The sequence below is a fragment of the Adiantum capillus-veneris genome, chromosome 6 (genome assembly GCF_014529385.1).
Source record: "Adiantum capillus-veneris isolate H3 chromosome 6, ASM1452938v2, whole genome shotgun sequence".
Classification (NCBI taxonomy): domain Eukaryota; kingdom Viridiplantae; phylum Streptophyta; class Polypodiopsida; order Polypodiales; family Pteridaceae; genus Adiantum; species Adiantum capillus-veneris.
In genome coordinates, this window is record NC_140936.1 from 23,600,213 (window position 1) to 23,614,751 (window position 14,539).

Here is a 14,539-nt window from a genome sequence, read left to right on the forward strand (position 1 = left end):
CCCTCATAGTCTCAAAGCTTCATCAAGAAGTTGTGGACTGTAGTGAGAGGAGAAAGAAAGTAGAGAATCGTAGAGAGAGAGAGGGTTGAAATCGAAGAGAGAGAACACGCTTGATGTTTGCTTCCCGATGTGGAAACATACGCGAAGCTGTTCTCTAATACCAAATTGTTGGAGCGCTAACAGCAAGAGAAGGGTAGTGCAGGCTGTTTTTGCAGAAGAAGAGAGAGAGAGAGAGAGAGAGAGAGAGAGAGAGAGAGACGTACGCAAGTTACCTTGTGTGTTGTGTGCACACTTTGCAAATCGTTACGTTTCATTATTGAGGGTACACACTATATGTTCAGATGGGTGGTTCACACCCAGAGAATAAAAGAATCTATACAAGGGTGGCCAAAGGGCCTTTAGACCCAATAGAGTCAAGCTAGTGCATCAATGTTAGGAACACTTGCCACTTAGATGTAATCAACAACAAGGAGGTAGATACCAAGTCAAGTAGAGTGCCAAAAGCACAAGGCCCAAAGTAGAAGTGTACATTCAACAAGCTCTGAAAATCCATTAGTCAAACACTTGTGTCTTAGAGAGACCCAATTTTTTTATTTCCAAGCAGATACACACTACTAGATGAAGTAAATAATAGCAATAGAATATGAGAAAGAGTGTGTGCGCACGGGCGCGCGTGCACGCCCATACATACAAAGAAAATGGCCTTTCTCATGTGCATTTGGAGGTGCATAGCTGATGGAAAATTGAAATGTGTGTGTGTGTGTGTGTGTGATCTTAACCAACTTGTAGGGATCTCCAAAAAATGAACCCATGCATCCCTCCTGCAGAGTGAAGACTACTAAGTGTTCGACAAACACAAAGACATTGGCATCCATGGCAAAGAATTGGATGCACTTATAACAAGGCGGCATAGATCCGTTCAACCTAGGTGGAAGTAAGGCCACTAACTGACCAAAAAAGTAGGCAAGGACACGAAGGGGTGTCCTAATTATTGCTATATACTTGATTCAGCTTGTTTCTTCTTCCAAAGCCATGCTTAATTCAAGGCTTCTCTCTTACCCCTTCTCTGTCTGTCTCTCTCTCTCTCTCTCTCTCTCTGTCTCTCTCTCTACATTTATATGCAAACAACAATTCACATAAGACCCTCGTACCACCAGCAAGAATGCAGACTTCACAAGTGCAACCTTATCACAAGTGACCTCTCTCATTAGAACACCTCTCATGTACACCGTGATAAGCATACTCTTTTTAATCTTGGTTCTTGCAGAGGCCATGTGAGCCTCCTCTGACAAAACAATCATCAAGGTCTCTCTCTCTCTCTCTCTGTCTCAACCATAGTTGTAGTACATATAGGACAGCATTGCTTTCCCCTTCCGTGAAATTACCTTCGATGCGTTTCTGCAGCTTAATATGAGTGTTATAAGGTACGCCTCATTTTAAGCCATTGCTCAATGCAATCTTTGCACTCCGTCTGTCATTTCAAACCTATATTATTCAAGATGATGATTCTTCGCACTTCAACGCTGCCTCGAGAATCTTCATACAAGGGCACTAACTGCTCTTTCAATGCCCATTGAAATGTCTTGCGACTGCAGCCAACCAGCATTAAGTGTTTCATGGAAGAACAGCTCGCATGGTGTCATGTTTGCAACTAAGATAACAAGATTCATCAGCAGCTGTTAAAAGCAGTCAGTGTCCTTCACTTTTCGTTCTAGCTTACAAGCTGCATCGACTAGCAACTTCACAATTTCAACATGCCCTTGAGCTTCTGTTCATAAGCATGGTCATCAGTTTTAAGTCTCCTGTCACAAAGGGATGAGTTAATTTTGAAAGGCACACTCAATGCAATACCTGCTTTCTCTACTGGACGAAGCCCATCTGCATCTTCCTTGAAGACATCCGCACCTGCTTTGAGTAGAGCTTTCACAACTTCAATCTGACCTGCATAAGCAGCTCTGTGCAAGCTCGTTGCCTTGCCAGATCTAGTGCATTTGTCAACTTGAGCTCCATTCTGTAACAACAAAGTCGCCCGTATTTACAGCTTTTTTCTCTTTGGAAGTAAAGCGCAACTCAAGTATTCTCTCATCAATTAGCCCATGCATGCTTCAGGAGAACGTCAGAAATAAAGCAATCAACAAAGGTGTGTGCATTGGTCGAGAGCATTTTGCAACTGTGCACGCCCATACCCCGCTGCTATATTTTATTAAGGTCCTTAATTAGGGTTATTGCTGATCGCTGGAGATGCCAGCTCCCTCGCTGTGAAGCTTGCCGCACCTCTCACTGCCTGCCCCATTCTACCCCTATTAAGTTGACCCCACACCCTTCCTATCTGCTGATGTGCTTGTGCTTTGCGAGAATTTCCAATTTGCCCAGTTTTATAGCCTTGTCATTTTCACTTGATTAGTTTCTCCTCTCAGTTGTTGAGAAACAAAATAAAATGAGATGTTTGCCTTAGAGAGAGAGAGAGAGAGAGAGAGAGAGAGAGTGTGTGTGCTAGGCCATCCGACGACTTCCTTCTCTGCTGCCGCAACCTCCTGGCCTACGCCGTGTTGTCCTCCCATGTTCGCTTCCTCCTTGCACTGCTGTGCCTGCATCTATTCGCTGCTTCCATGAATGGTTCCTCGCACTCACGCTCCGGAGCTTCAACAAGCACCTCCCACCACCACCACCCCTCCCCCCAAAAAAAAAATCTCCTTCCCTGTGCTACCTGCAGCTTCGTATTTCTAACTTTCTTGTTATGTTTCTTCCTTACGCAAGAATTGGTTTCCGTGTTTTCTTGTTTATGTATGTTTGTGTGCCTGTCTACATGAGGCTCTGTGTGAATTTGTTTGTGCATGTGGTTGTTGCTTGTTCGTACATCCTTCTTCATCTACACGGAACACGCAATGCGCAAGGACATAGACCTAGATTGATTTCTAGGAGGATTATTCTTCTCGGAATTGAGAAGATGGCATTGAGTTAACAGATTCTCGGATGAGGAAACTTCCAATTTGTTGGAAAGACGCGAATGACGAGTTCTTACATGGCTCGTAACTTTAATGAAAGGTGAAGGATATCCTCGAGGTACTAGAGGAAAGACATGAACCGGTAAGGTTAAGTATTGAATTTTTGAATTTTTGTTTAATTTTTAAGTTCTCTTTTGAGAAAGGACTAACTCAACTCACCATTGAGCAAGATTTGGAATTTTTCCGGTTTCTCCCCGGCAGTTCAGTTGGACCTCTAGGGTTGAGGACAATTGTTTATAAGTGAGAGGGATGTTGCTAAATTGGCTTTATCTTACAGAAAAATAATTCAAAATGAATTATTGGATTTATAAGTGAGAGGGTTTTCTCACTTGGAACCCCAAGGAAAAATAATTCTAAATGAATTATTGAAGAATTATTGAAACTTTAAGTGTGAGGGTTTTTCTCACTGGAGACATCCCAGTACAGAGTATTCCTAGTGCGTCATTCAAAGTAATGACGGGAGCACTGAGAACGGGAATATCTGTAAGGCCACCGAGAACGGGTACTTCTGATGCATCACATCGGATGGGTGACAGGGAGCATCGGAAAGAAGTATCCGACCATCCGAGAACGGACATCTCTGATGTGTCATAGGATGGGTGACATAGAGCATCGTGAAGGAGATTGTACCGTAAGTTCGGTAGGAAAGGACTAGGTGATGGGTATTCCTGATGTGTCACAAGGTAGGTGACGGGTGCATCGGAAAGGGGATATCCATAGTCAAGAGGAAATTCCGAATTGTGTTAGAATTGTGCACAAGGAAAAGCAAGCACTTGAATGAAGATGTGTTCGGAGGAAACTTTGAGGAAAAACAGATGCTTTCTGAGAAAGCGGGATTGCTTTTCGGGAAAGCAGATGCTTTCCCGCGAGGAAGTCTATGTCAACATTGCAACAGTGCGTGTGATTGCATCCAGGGACGCCTGGGAAGTGCTGTGAAAGCATTGTTTTTAACTTATAAGGTTTTATTGAGTTTTTGGGCAGATTCGGACTATTTTGAAGGTAACGATTTTCACGTTATGATCTCTGAGTATTTGATTGCAGGTGTACTTCCTCTTCGTGAGGGAGTAGGAGCAGAGGAAGGCACGAGCCTCTACAGGAGAAAAGCGCCCTGAGGAACTAGAGCCAAATCAGCCCAAGGGTTCCGTACCCGAGTTTGGGAAGTAGATTTACGGATTGGAGAGAGGTAGTCTCTCAAGTTGTGATCCGGAAGTTGGTTTTCCCAAGTAAGGACTTCGTGTCCGAGAATGCAGAATTGTTCTGTGGGAAGAGGACTCTGGAAACAGAGTTGGAAAAGAGAGTTGCAGGGATGTCATGCCCCGAGTCTGGAAGGTGAGATCCAGAGGCGAGAACCTTGGTTCTCAAGGATTTAGAATAAGGAACGGAAGTTCCTTGGAATAGGGTTTTGCCCTAGGAATAGAAAGCCGAGGCTCCCGAGAACCATCAAGTCTTATTCTAGAATGAACGTGGTAATACGTTCGGTTCAAGTGCTTGTATAGACTTCTCCTAAGTAATAAAGATACTATTACGGGGGGGGGACCAGCCCATCTTCTGGTCCTCAGTACTGTGTCGATCTTCTCATCCTCTATCTCCCTCTCTATCTATTTCTCTCTATATCCTTTGGCTTCAATAATAAGTGATAAATCCTATTTATCCGAATATATTTTATATTGTTATGCGCTCCCGTTTGTGACACAGCCCCAGATCCACCCATTGGTGGCCATCAGAATTCCCTCTTCGAGATGGATCCAAAGGTGCATCAAATCAGCCCCCCATAATGTCTCTCTCTCTCTCTCTCTCTCTCTCTCTCTCTCTCTCTCTCTCTCTCTCTCTCTCTCTGTGTGTGTGCACATCTCCACCTCTCTCTCTCATATCTCTTCCGAAAAATAAAAGGAACCATCTCTCGTCCTGAGTAGCAATCATTAATGCAAGGAAAAAAGTGAAGATTTGTGGAACTGTAAGGTCTAGATCTTGTCACCATTTCAATTCCGCTACACTTGACAAACGTAGAGTCTCGGAGAGAGTTGGACCCTCGGGAGTGGTACCTTCCGAAGTACAATAAAAAAGAAATATCGGAAGGAGTGCCACATCTTGGGGGAACTCCACCGCACCCTGTCGTCTACTCTTTCTTTCTCACTTATTCAAGTGACTTCAAGTGCTAGAGCCTAGAGTGTCACCAATTGTGTGTTTGCAGTTATCTCTATGTTTCCGTCCGATTCCTTGCCGGAATAGATTACACCTCTTTTGTTGGTGAGGGGCGGATTGGAAGATAGGGCAAACAAAGCAAGGATGTGGCGAAAATGCTGCAAACGACTTGGCGGTGGTTAGATACGCAATGATGGAAGGGGAGTGAACACACCCCCAAGGGAAAGGAATACCGCGTTATGCGCTAGGGCAGCAGGACAGACCCTTCGCGTCTCTCTCTCTCTCTCTCTCTCTCTCTCTCTCTCTCTCTCTCTCTCTCTCTCTCTCTCTCTCTCTCTCTCTCTCTATATATATATATATATATATATATATATATATATATATATACATATATATAAAGAAAGGGAGGGCTTGGACCCTGTATATTATTACAGCAAATTCCGAACGCATTGCATAAGCCCGTAGGCATCACAGTAAATAACCGGGACTGGCAGTGAAAACACCTCTAGATATAACAAGAAAAACAAACTATAGGGGAAAAACTTTCATTGATACATCAAAGGCTAGGGACAAAGGAGTGAAGGATGATTGCAGAAGAGAGCTCAAGTAGAAACATGCCACCCAGACTTGTGACAAGGAAGTTGAAAATTGCATCGAAGAATCTTCAATATCAGACTTCGGATATCCAAGGCCAAAAGACGGAGCGCCCCCACTCCCCGGGTGGCCACCCCCGCCCCTCGCAGACCTAGTTATCGATGCACCCTGTTCAAATTTTTCTCGCTATATTGTGTTTCCTTGCTCCTCGACAAGGTTCTTTTTTTAGGTTTATCGGTTTTCTGCTTGTATTGTGGTTTTGGCTTGTTTGCGGCTTTTGTATTTGGTTGTGTTTCTTTGTTTGTTGTATGTATGTCTGTGAGGCGGGTTGTGTGTGGGGCGCATGAGTGATCTGTGTTGCATGTTTTTCCTCCTTGATTATGCTTGTTATAGTTTTCAGTTTTTTCTCAAATGTTGAATGTTCCACATGGCACACACGTCTTTGAGGATTGGCAAGTATGGTATGGGTGGCCAGAAGAAGTGAGGAGTAGTTCTGGCGACCGAAAAGTAATGACGTGGCACACTCTACCGAATTCCAAAAAATTGTGCCAGACTTCTAGGGACCTAAAAATCGCAGCGGATTTTGAGAGACCCAAAAATCGTGGCGGAATTTTAGGCATACTAACGTGGCAGATTTTGCACCCTTTATTGAAAGCTTTTTGTATCAGATGCTTTTAGGCAATGGCCTTTAATACCTGCCTTGGGAAAGGCTTCTCATAGACTTGCAGTTGCAGATTTGAGAGAGCTCTCCTCCTGAAGATTTTCACATTCCTGAAACTCCGCTGCGATTTGCGCGTTAGTTGGTCTCCAGAACTACTACTCTTTAGTTTTGTTGCTTCGCAGGCTTATTGCCACATCATCAAATTGTATGTCTCACATGAAAGGAGGATACAGGGAAAATGCATTGTCTCACGAGCCACAAATATCCACTATCATTGCAGTGCATCGCTACAAATATAGGTTTTGCAGGCACCTTTGACAGGCTACACAGTGGGGAGACTGTAACGGGAGGGCACCATCCATCTGAAAGGAAAGATTGGAACAACACTTGAGCAGAGAGAGAGAGAGTCCACATGAGGCACAGAATTACGGAGTTCCACACTCAAATGGCACTAACCCCAAACCTTGGCACCCCTTTCAGGTTTATATTGCTTCAATAGTTTACACCCTCTAGGACTCTTCTCTGCTTCTCCACACAGTAGAATGCCAGAGTGGGGACCAAGCAAACTTATTTGAAGGCCCTTGGCCTACCAAAAGCATGTTACATGAAAAGCATCTCTTCTAAAAGCTCTAAGTCCAAGGGCTGTCCGTACAACTCTGCCACGTCAGCAGCCAGATCCGTAAAACACGGGCTAGTCAGTACCATGCTGCCTCGTCATCAACTTCTGCGCAATTTGCCCTGCTGGCTGTTTTTAGGTTTTTTAGGCTCCTCAACCGGTTCCTATTAAGTTGGGTAGGGTTAGGATTACAGATCCTAACCCTATTTGGATTTTAGGCCCCTTGGCCATCTTCAGTAAGTTGGTAGGTCTTCTTCTTCTTCTTTTCTTTTGTTAGGTTTTAAACCCTTGGGCCTCAGCTAGGATCTGCTAGGATCAGGGTGTCCTAACCCCCTTCTTCTTCAATGGTCAACAAGTCAACAGTTTGTGGCACACCCCCCTCTTGAGAGAAGAGCAATCTCACTCAATTTGGAAATAGGTATGGTCGACACATCACGACTACAAATGTAGCACAAAAGATTACAAATGCAAGTGTGTTGATGAATACTCCTCCGAGACAAAGGTCTCACACCATGAGAAATTCAACAACTCCCCCATTACTCCCCCCATAATCGAAGTCCAAGCCATGAGATTTAGGGGCCTGCTACACCCAAACACTTCCCAGACCGCAACATATGTCGTTCAGAGGTTCTGCTGCTTTATTTTTGAGGTTAGGCCCCTCGACCGGGTTTTGGTAAGTTGGTAGGGTTAGGTTTTTAAACCCTAATCCACTCGACCATAATCTGCAAGTTGTTTGGGGTCAGGTTTTTAAACCCTAACCCCCGAGTGGCATGCCACATGATCAATTTGTGATACACCCCCCTCTTGTTAGAATTGTAATCGCCCTCGATAACACCTGCAAAAGCAGCCATAAGACAAAAAACTAGATTAGTAGACACTGACTCTTAAGTACTAAAGTACTAGACCACACATATCCAACACTTGAACAAAGACGACTATCACTGAACATTCACATCACATTCCCATCATTATCCTAGTCAAGATCTTGGATAAGAATCATAATCATTGTAACTTATTTAGCAATAGCATCCAAACCACGTTGATCTTTTCACGAATATTGTGATCTACTAAATCTCTGTACTATCACATTCACATAACCCCTCAAGTGATAAGACAAAATGCTGCAATCATTTCATCTTTGTGGCACGTACTCAAACAATACACACATGAGAGAGGACATGTCACATATTTATTTTAGAAATTCCATATCAAATGTACATCTTTACTTAAAGTCATTCAACAGAGCATTGTTAGCCTGTCAGTATTCCTGAAATCTCAAAAGAAATTAATGACTTTATTCTCATCGAGGTAACCTCTGACAAACAATTGGAGTGACTCGCCTCTTGTGCAGCCCCCTGTCACAAACTGCTGATGTGTCAAGCCACTCAAGACCTAAGTCAACTTGCAAATCCCGGCCGAGGGGCCTAAACCCTAAGAAACAGAAGAAGTTGAAGTTCCCACCAACTTATGGGACCCCGTCTGCAGTGACATAAAGGCATTAAAATAAAGAAAGTCCACACACACACGGAGGATATGACCTCGCAGCTGTACTAATTCCTGGAATTCACATTGACAGCTTGTACGGAAAACCCGGATTTCACCCTAGACTGCTAACATGACAAACTGTACAGATTTTCTCGTTACACACTGACAGTGATGACCTGGCAGTTGTAACAAACTTGGACACCCCAAGTCAAGATTCTACCACGACATAGCAGAGATTCACTTCAAATTAGTTCACAGTTCACAAGAGAGAAGAGACGACCCGGCGTAGTTCCATGCCAAGAGATATTGGCCCAAAAGATTGGCACCCCTTTCGGTATTTATTTTTGTATTAATCTTTGAGCAAAGTGAAATTGAGCCCGCGGGCGCTCGCTCTCAGACTCTGCGTCCAGATGCTCTGAGAAGTGAGCCCCTAAGGCCACTTATAAACATTACGAAGGGTTGCTAATAGTAGAGCGCTAAAAGCATCTTAAAATCAAATATACCTAGATGAATCCAAGATAAGCCCAGCTTCACCCTTGAAGGAAAGTGCAAGGTATAGACCCATGGTAGTCACCCACAAGACAATATAACCATCAGCTCCATCATGCATAGTATTGACTAAATACCATGACATCCCCACTAACGTCGTCAGTGCCCAATAGTGGGTGTAGAACTAGGTACTAACATATGCTCCCCAACACAACACACACCACACACACACACACACTGAGCATACATCAACACAAAGTTCAGCGTATTGAGTTTCTCCAAAAGCCATAATCTCCAAAAGCAACTGGTCAAAATCTCTCAGCATAATTTGCGGAAAATCCGTACACTATCAACGCAAAAAGCAGACGTCCGTACAATGCGACAGTCAGCGCGTCATAGTTACAGGGGACAGACCCTAGGGACGGGGGACGCCCGATTCCGGGACGGGGACGGGCGGGGACGGGTGGGGACGGACGGCAAAAGGGCTGCCAGGCCGGAACGCAAGCGAAACGTCCCCGGGACGACAGGGAATGGGAGGGGACGGCAGGAGACTTTTTTAAAAATTTGAAAAATTGATCATTTCTAGTGGCTAGTTTCTCTCCAATAGCCATATGTTTGAACTTTGAAGCACCCCAATGGCTATAAAAGCCACCCTTTGGTCCTCATTTCTCGATGTTTTATAAGCACATTTGCGTCTATATCACTCATGTTATTTGGTCTAATTAGTGTAAATTTGTGGTCAAAGTGATGCTCTATGTGTGTTGCATGTGCGTAGGTCAAAAAATGCCAAAAAAAATCTTCTTTTGTTTTTGCCGTTCCGACCCCTGTCCCCGTTTCTTGACTTTTGCCGTCCCATCCCCGTCCCCGTTCCCGACCCCGACCCGCCGTCCCATGTAACTATGCAGCGCGTATCACGGAAATCCGTACAGCCACGTCAACATGTCAGCGCAAATGGTGAGATTCAGTACAATCAGCCAGCCTGCTAGTGTATGTGTTTGTGTTTGTATTTGTGTCCGGGTGGCTCTTCCACGTCACCAATTTGTGACATACCCCCCTCTTGAAAGAATTGTAATCGCCCTCAATTACGCCTGCAAAACAGACAGAGACCATAAACTATCTTGGTAGACACCGACTGTTAGTACTGACGCACTAGGCACGACACATCTAGCACTTGTACAAAACGACATTCACATCACAAGACATCCCTCGACATCACAAGACAACACATGACAAATCACAGAAAAAATTATTCTAAATCTCAGACCATGACCATCGGCAACGTATTTAGTAATCGCATCTAGATCCATTCCGGACCTCACTGATGCCGATTAACTAATCCTTATTGCAATCATGTCTATAGAGATTTATGAGACCGAAATGCTGCAATCATTTCTTCTTTGAGTTCCTGCACTCAAACAAGTCACATGAGAGAGTACAAATCAATCATATTCATCTTCGGAAATTCCGTATCATAAAGTCATATAGCAGAATACTAGTCAGGCCATTAGTATCCCCTAAAACCCAAAGGGGACATCAGTGAACTTATTCAAAAATCGGGGTAATTTGTTGACAAAGGAGCGGTAACTCTCCTCTTGTACAAACCCGCTGCACTAGATTCACCCTCGTTGAATTCGGGGTTCTATCGCAATAGACTATGCTAAACCAAATGCTTCAAGGTCAAGTTCCAAAATCTGAGGAGTATCTCCTAGGTCCTCCTCCTTCATCCACTTCGCATCCAATGCAGGATAGTTCTTAAATTTAACCAAGAACCGCCTAATCACTTTACCTTTTATCTTTCTGTCCTTGTGTGTCAAAATCTGTTCTAAAACGAGCATCTCCTCGCTTTCCTCCACTTCGGGTTGCTCACTACGCTCCCCATCAACAACTGGCACATCGCCTTTGAAAGGCTTCAATTGACTCACATGGAATGCATTGTGAATCTTCCAAGTATCGGGCAGCTTGAGTCTAAAGTAGACATCATTTTATCTTTTCTTTTATCTGGAAAGGGCCATAATACCTCATGCTAAGCTTTGGAAAAAGCCGCTCCTTTCCCTTTTTCTTTCTTAGGCGTGCCTTCTCGAAACATAAGAGCACCCAATCGTCTTCCTTTAATTTCAAATCTCATCGATGTCGATCTGCTGCCTTCTTATGTCGTTCTTGAGATTTCGCTAAAGCCTCCCGGACCTTGGCAAAAGCAGTGTCGAAGTCCCTCGTGTACTGGTCGGCTTCAAAAATCTTATCTTTAATGCTAAGGAAGGGTGAAACCTTCCGAGCACCTTCAATGATCTCAAATGGCACCTTCCCCTCAAAAAGTGAATCGTATTATTGTAGGCAAATTCCACCAAGGGCAAAAAAATTTACCACCGAGTCTTCTAATCCGAGATGTAAGACTTCAATAAATCCAGAACAATGGGATTTGCAATCTCAGATTGCCCATTTGTCTGCGGGTGAAATGAAGACGAGAACTGCAACCGTGTGCCAATATTCTCCCAAATAGCCCTCCAAAACAAACTCGTGAATCGGGAGCCACTATTGTCTCAGGCATGCCATGTAGTCGAATGTTAGGTGCAGCAGAATGAATGTTGTATTTTCTCAAGATTAGTAATCTATATTTGCTCAAGGTTCCTTTTAGTTCTTAGGGAAGGAGAGAGCCTTCCGTCTTTATGGAGAGTGCTATGATCACGAACAAGTGAGTGGATATTGTGCGTGCAAGTGTATGAGACTAAGAGAAGGAGAGAAAAGAGATACGACACCCGAGAGGTTGTAAAACCCTCCTCCGAAGGCCCCACTCTCGTCGGTGATTCATGGACTAATGCAAACGGGGACTATGCCGATGACGACGATGATGACTTTAGGGCTGAATTTGGTTCTCTTCTATCTGCTGTCTACAAGGGGGTAATGGTTGAGAATCTGGGAGAACTTGGGGCTGTTTCATATGGCTGAAAATCCCTGGTTTTGTCGAGGTTCTTATGGCTATTAAAAATGCTGAAGACTAGAAGGACAAGCTGCGTTTTTATGGCTGCTATCGTAGGCTGAAAACGCTGAAGATTTGCACGACAAAGCTGCGTTTTTAATCACTGCTGTACTTGCTAAAAAACGCTGTTTTGCTGCGTTTTCCAATGCTGAAAACTGGGGTAAAAAACGCTGAATTCTGCTGTTTTTCTGGCGATCCCAAAACGCTGAAGGTTGGGGCTGTTGCAGGTGTGTAAAAACGCCAAGGAGCAAAGCTTGTTGGCAATGGCTGCTTGTGGAAACACCAGGTGGGAAACACTTGATGACGCTAGGCTTGGATGGGGACGGGCTCGCTAAGGATGGCTTGGAGAGGATCTTGTTGAGAGAGGGAGGGAGTACCTGTTGCTTGAAAAGCCTGCTGTGCTCCTTGCTCATCTGCCCAATTGTGCTAACTTGGGTTTGCTTATATATTAACTTACCCACTTTGCCCTACTTAGTTCCCAATAAAAGTCACTTAATAAATAAGTGAAAAATGTCAAAAATAGGATAAAGTCACTTGAAAATTTCCCAAACTGACTCTGATGGAATCTGATGGAAATGCTTATGCTCATGCAGAGTGGAACCAGAGGATATGCATCTACACTGAGTGACTGGGCATGCACGGTCTACGAATAGACTCACAAAAGTGCCAGATCACTTCTAATCTAAACCAACTGGACTTGACGGAAACCCTGTTATGGTGTAGCTTGTCCACGGACACATAGGGTTGGATGTGTCACGTGACATCCCCTCCTTTTTAAAGTGAGGTACTAGTACCGAGCTGCATGTCTTCCTTGTAGTCTGCCAACAACTCTGGATAATCCTTGAAGAACTCTTCGTCTACCCACACCGCTTCATGGGTTCCTCGATCTTTGAACTTCAAAAAATATTGTCGTACTTGTTTCTTCGAACCATGGCGAAACCGATGCAACAAAACTTGCTCCGGCTCCATGACTTCAGCTTCATCGATGATCTCCGGTTCTTCTTCTTCCGAAACGTCCTTTGAAGGTGTTCCCTGAAACACTTTCAACCAAGAAACATGGAAAACGTTGTGCATTGACCATGAGTTAGGTAACTGCAATTTCATTGAAACCTCATTAATCTTTTTGATGACTGGAAATGGACCATACATACGAAAAGATAACTTAGGACATTTCTTTCCAACTTGCTTAAGACGCTGTTTCATAATTTGTAGATACACCCAATCTCCTTCCTTTGATCGAGACCTCCTGACGATGCTTGTTAGTTTGTCGAGAATAAGATTCCTGAGCCTTGCTTAGCCGAAGCTTCACACTCTCAGAAATCTCATCCAATGACTGACTCTCAGCATTGGCATCAGGCATTTGACTGACCGATCTAGTCAAAAGTGACTGGAATCGATGGCCAAAAGCTGCCTCATACGAAGTTCGACCAATAGTAGAAGAAAAGGAATCATTTAGAATACCCTATACCAATGGGAGATAGAGCTCCCAATGAAACTGCCGATCATAAACATAAGATTTAACACATCAAAAGCCAACTGGTTATAAATTTCTGTTTGAACATCTGACTGTGGATGAAAAGCCGATGAAAAATTCAACTTTGTGCCAAAATTTTCGAAGAGTGCACGCCAAAAGTTGGACGTGAACTTAACATCCCTATCTGAAACAATGGACTTTGGCAAACCACAGAGGGTGTACCAATGCTTAATGAACAATCGTGCAACATCATGTGCAGTAACTGTGGCTTTACAAGGAATCAACATGCAAAATTTGCTGAAACGATCAACAATTGTTAAACATTGAGTGTTTCTTGAATGTAGACTTGGTGGTAAGTTAATCACAAAATCCATAGAGATATCCTGAAAAGGTCCCTCGGGAATAGGCAGCGGAAGCAAGAGGCCTTGCTGCTTACCTCGAGGAGCTTTTACTTTTTGACATATAGTGCACTGTGTGACATAACGAAACACATCTTTCCGCATTTTAGGCCAATAAAAAAAACATTCAATCTTTTCCAATGTGGTGTTCATACCCCTGTGCCCACCCGTGAGAGAATCATGTGCATTATGCAATATGGTTGGCCTGAGAGAGGGCAACACACATAAACGCTAACGAAAAAATAACAATTCATCACGAATGAGATAGTTACTGGGCCCTTGGGAAGCAAGAGCCTGCAACCAATACTTACCAAACTCCGAATCTCCATACTGATTCTTCATGCTGTCAAAAGACTCACCCCGTATAGAAAATGTGGTTCTCGACTCGAGAGCCAAAATCTGTCTTTTGCGACTCAACGCATCTGCAAACAACAAGGTTAGCTTTTCCACGCACATACTCAATCAAACCTCCAAATTGCTCAAAAAATTGTGACCACCGCGCTTGGCGATCACTCCAATGTGCACTAGGCATAGACTGGAGCCACTTGAGGGCTTGATGATCTGTGCACACTGTAAACTCTCTACCATACAAAAAATGCTTCCAATGCTTAAGAGAGTGAATGACAAACAAAAGTTCTATATCATAAACTGAATAATTCTTTTCCACACTATTGAGCTTCCGGCTAAGGAAAGCTACTAGG

At 43.8% G+C, this 14,539-nt stretch overlaps 1 protein-coding gene across 1 annotated transcript in view; it reads right to left on the reverse strand.

Annotated features, from left to right (window-relative positions):
- Positions 1–1,420: 1,420 nt before the first annotated feature.
- LOC147455261 (uncharacterized) overlaps positions 1,421–14,539 on the reverse strand; it is a 51,495-nt gene continuing 38,376 nt past the window's right edge. The window contains exons 2-3 of the mRNA XM_086514085.1: positions 1,852–2,011; positions 1,421–1,768 (exon numbers count right to left, since the gene is read on the reverse strand). Coding sequence (XP_086370211.1) covers positions 1,680–1,768; positions 1,852–2,011 — 249 coding nt within the window. The 3' untranslated portion in view covers positions 1,421–1,679. The remainder of the gene's footprint in view (positions 1,769–1,851; positions 2,012–14,539) is intronic.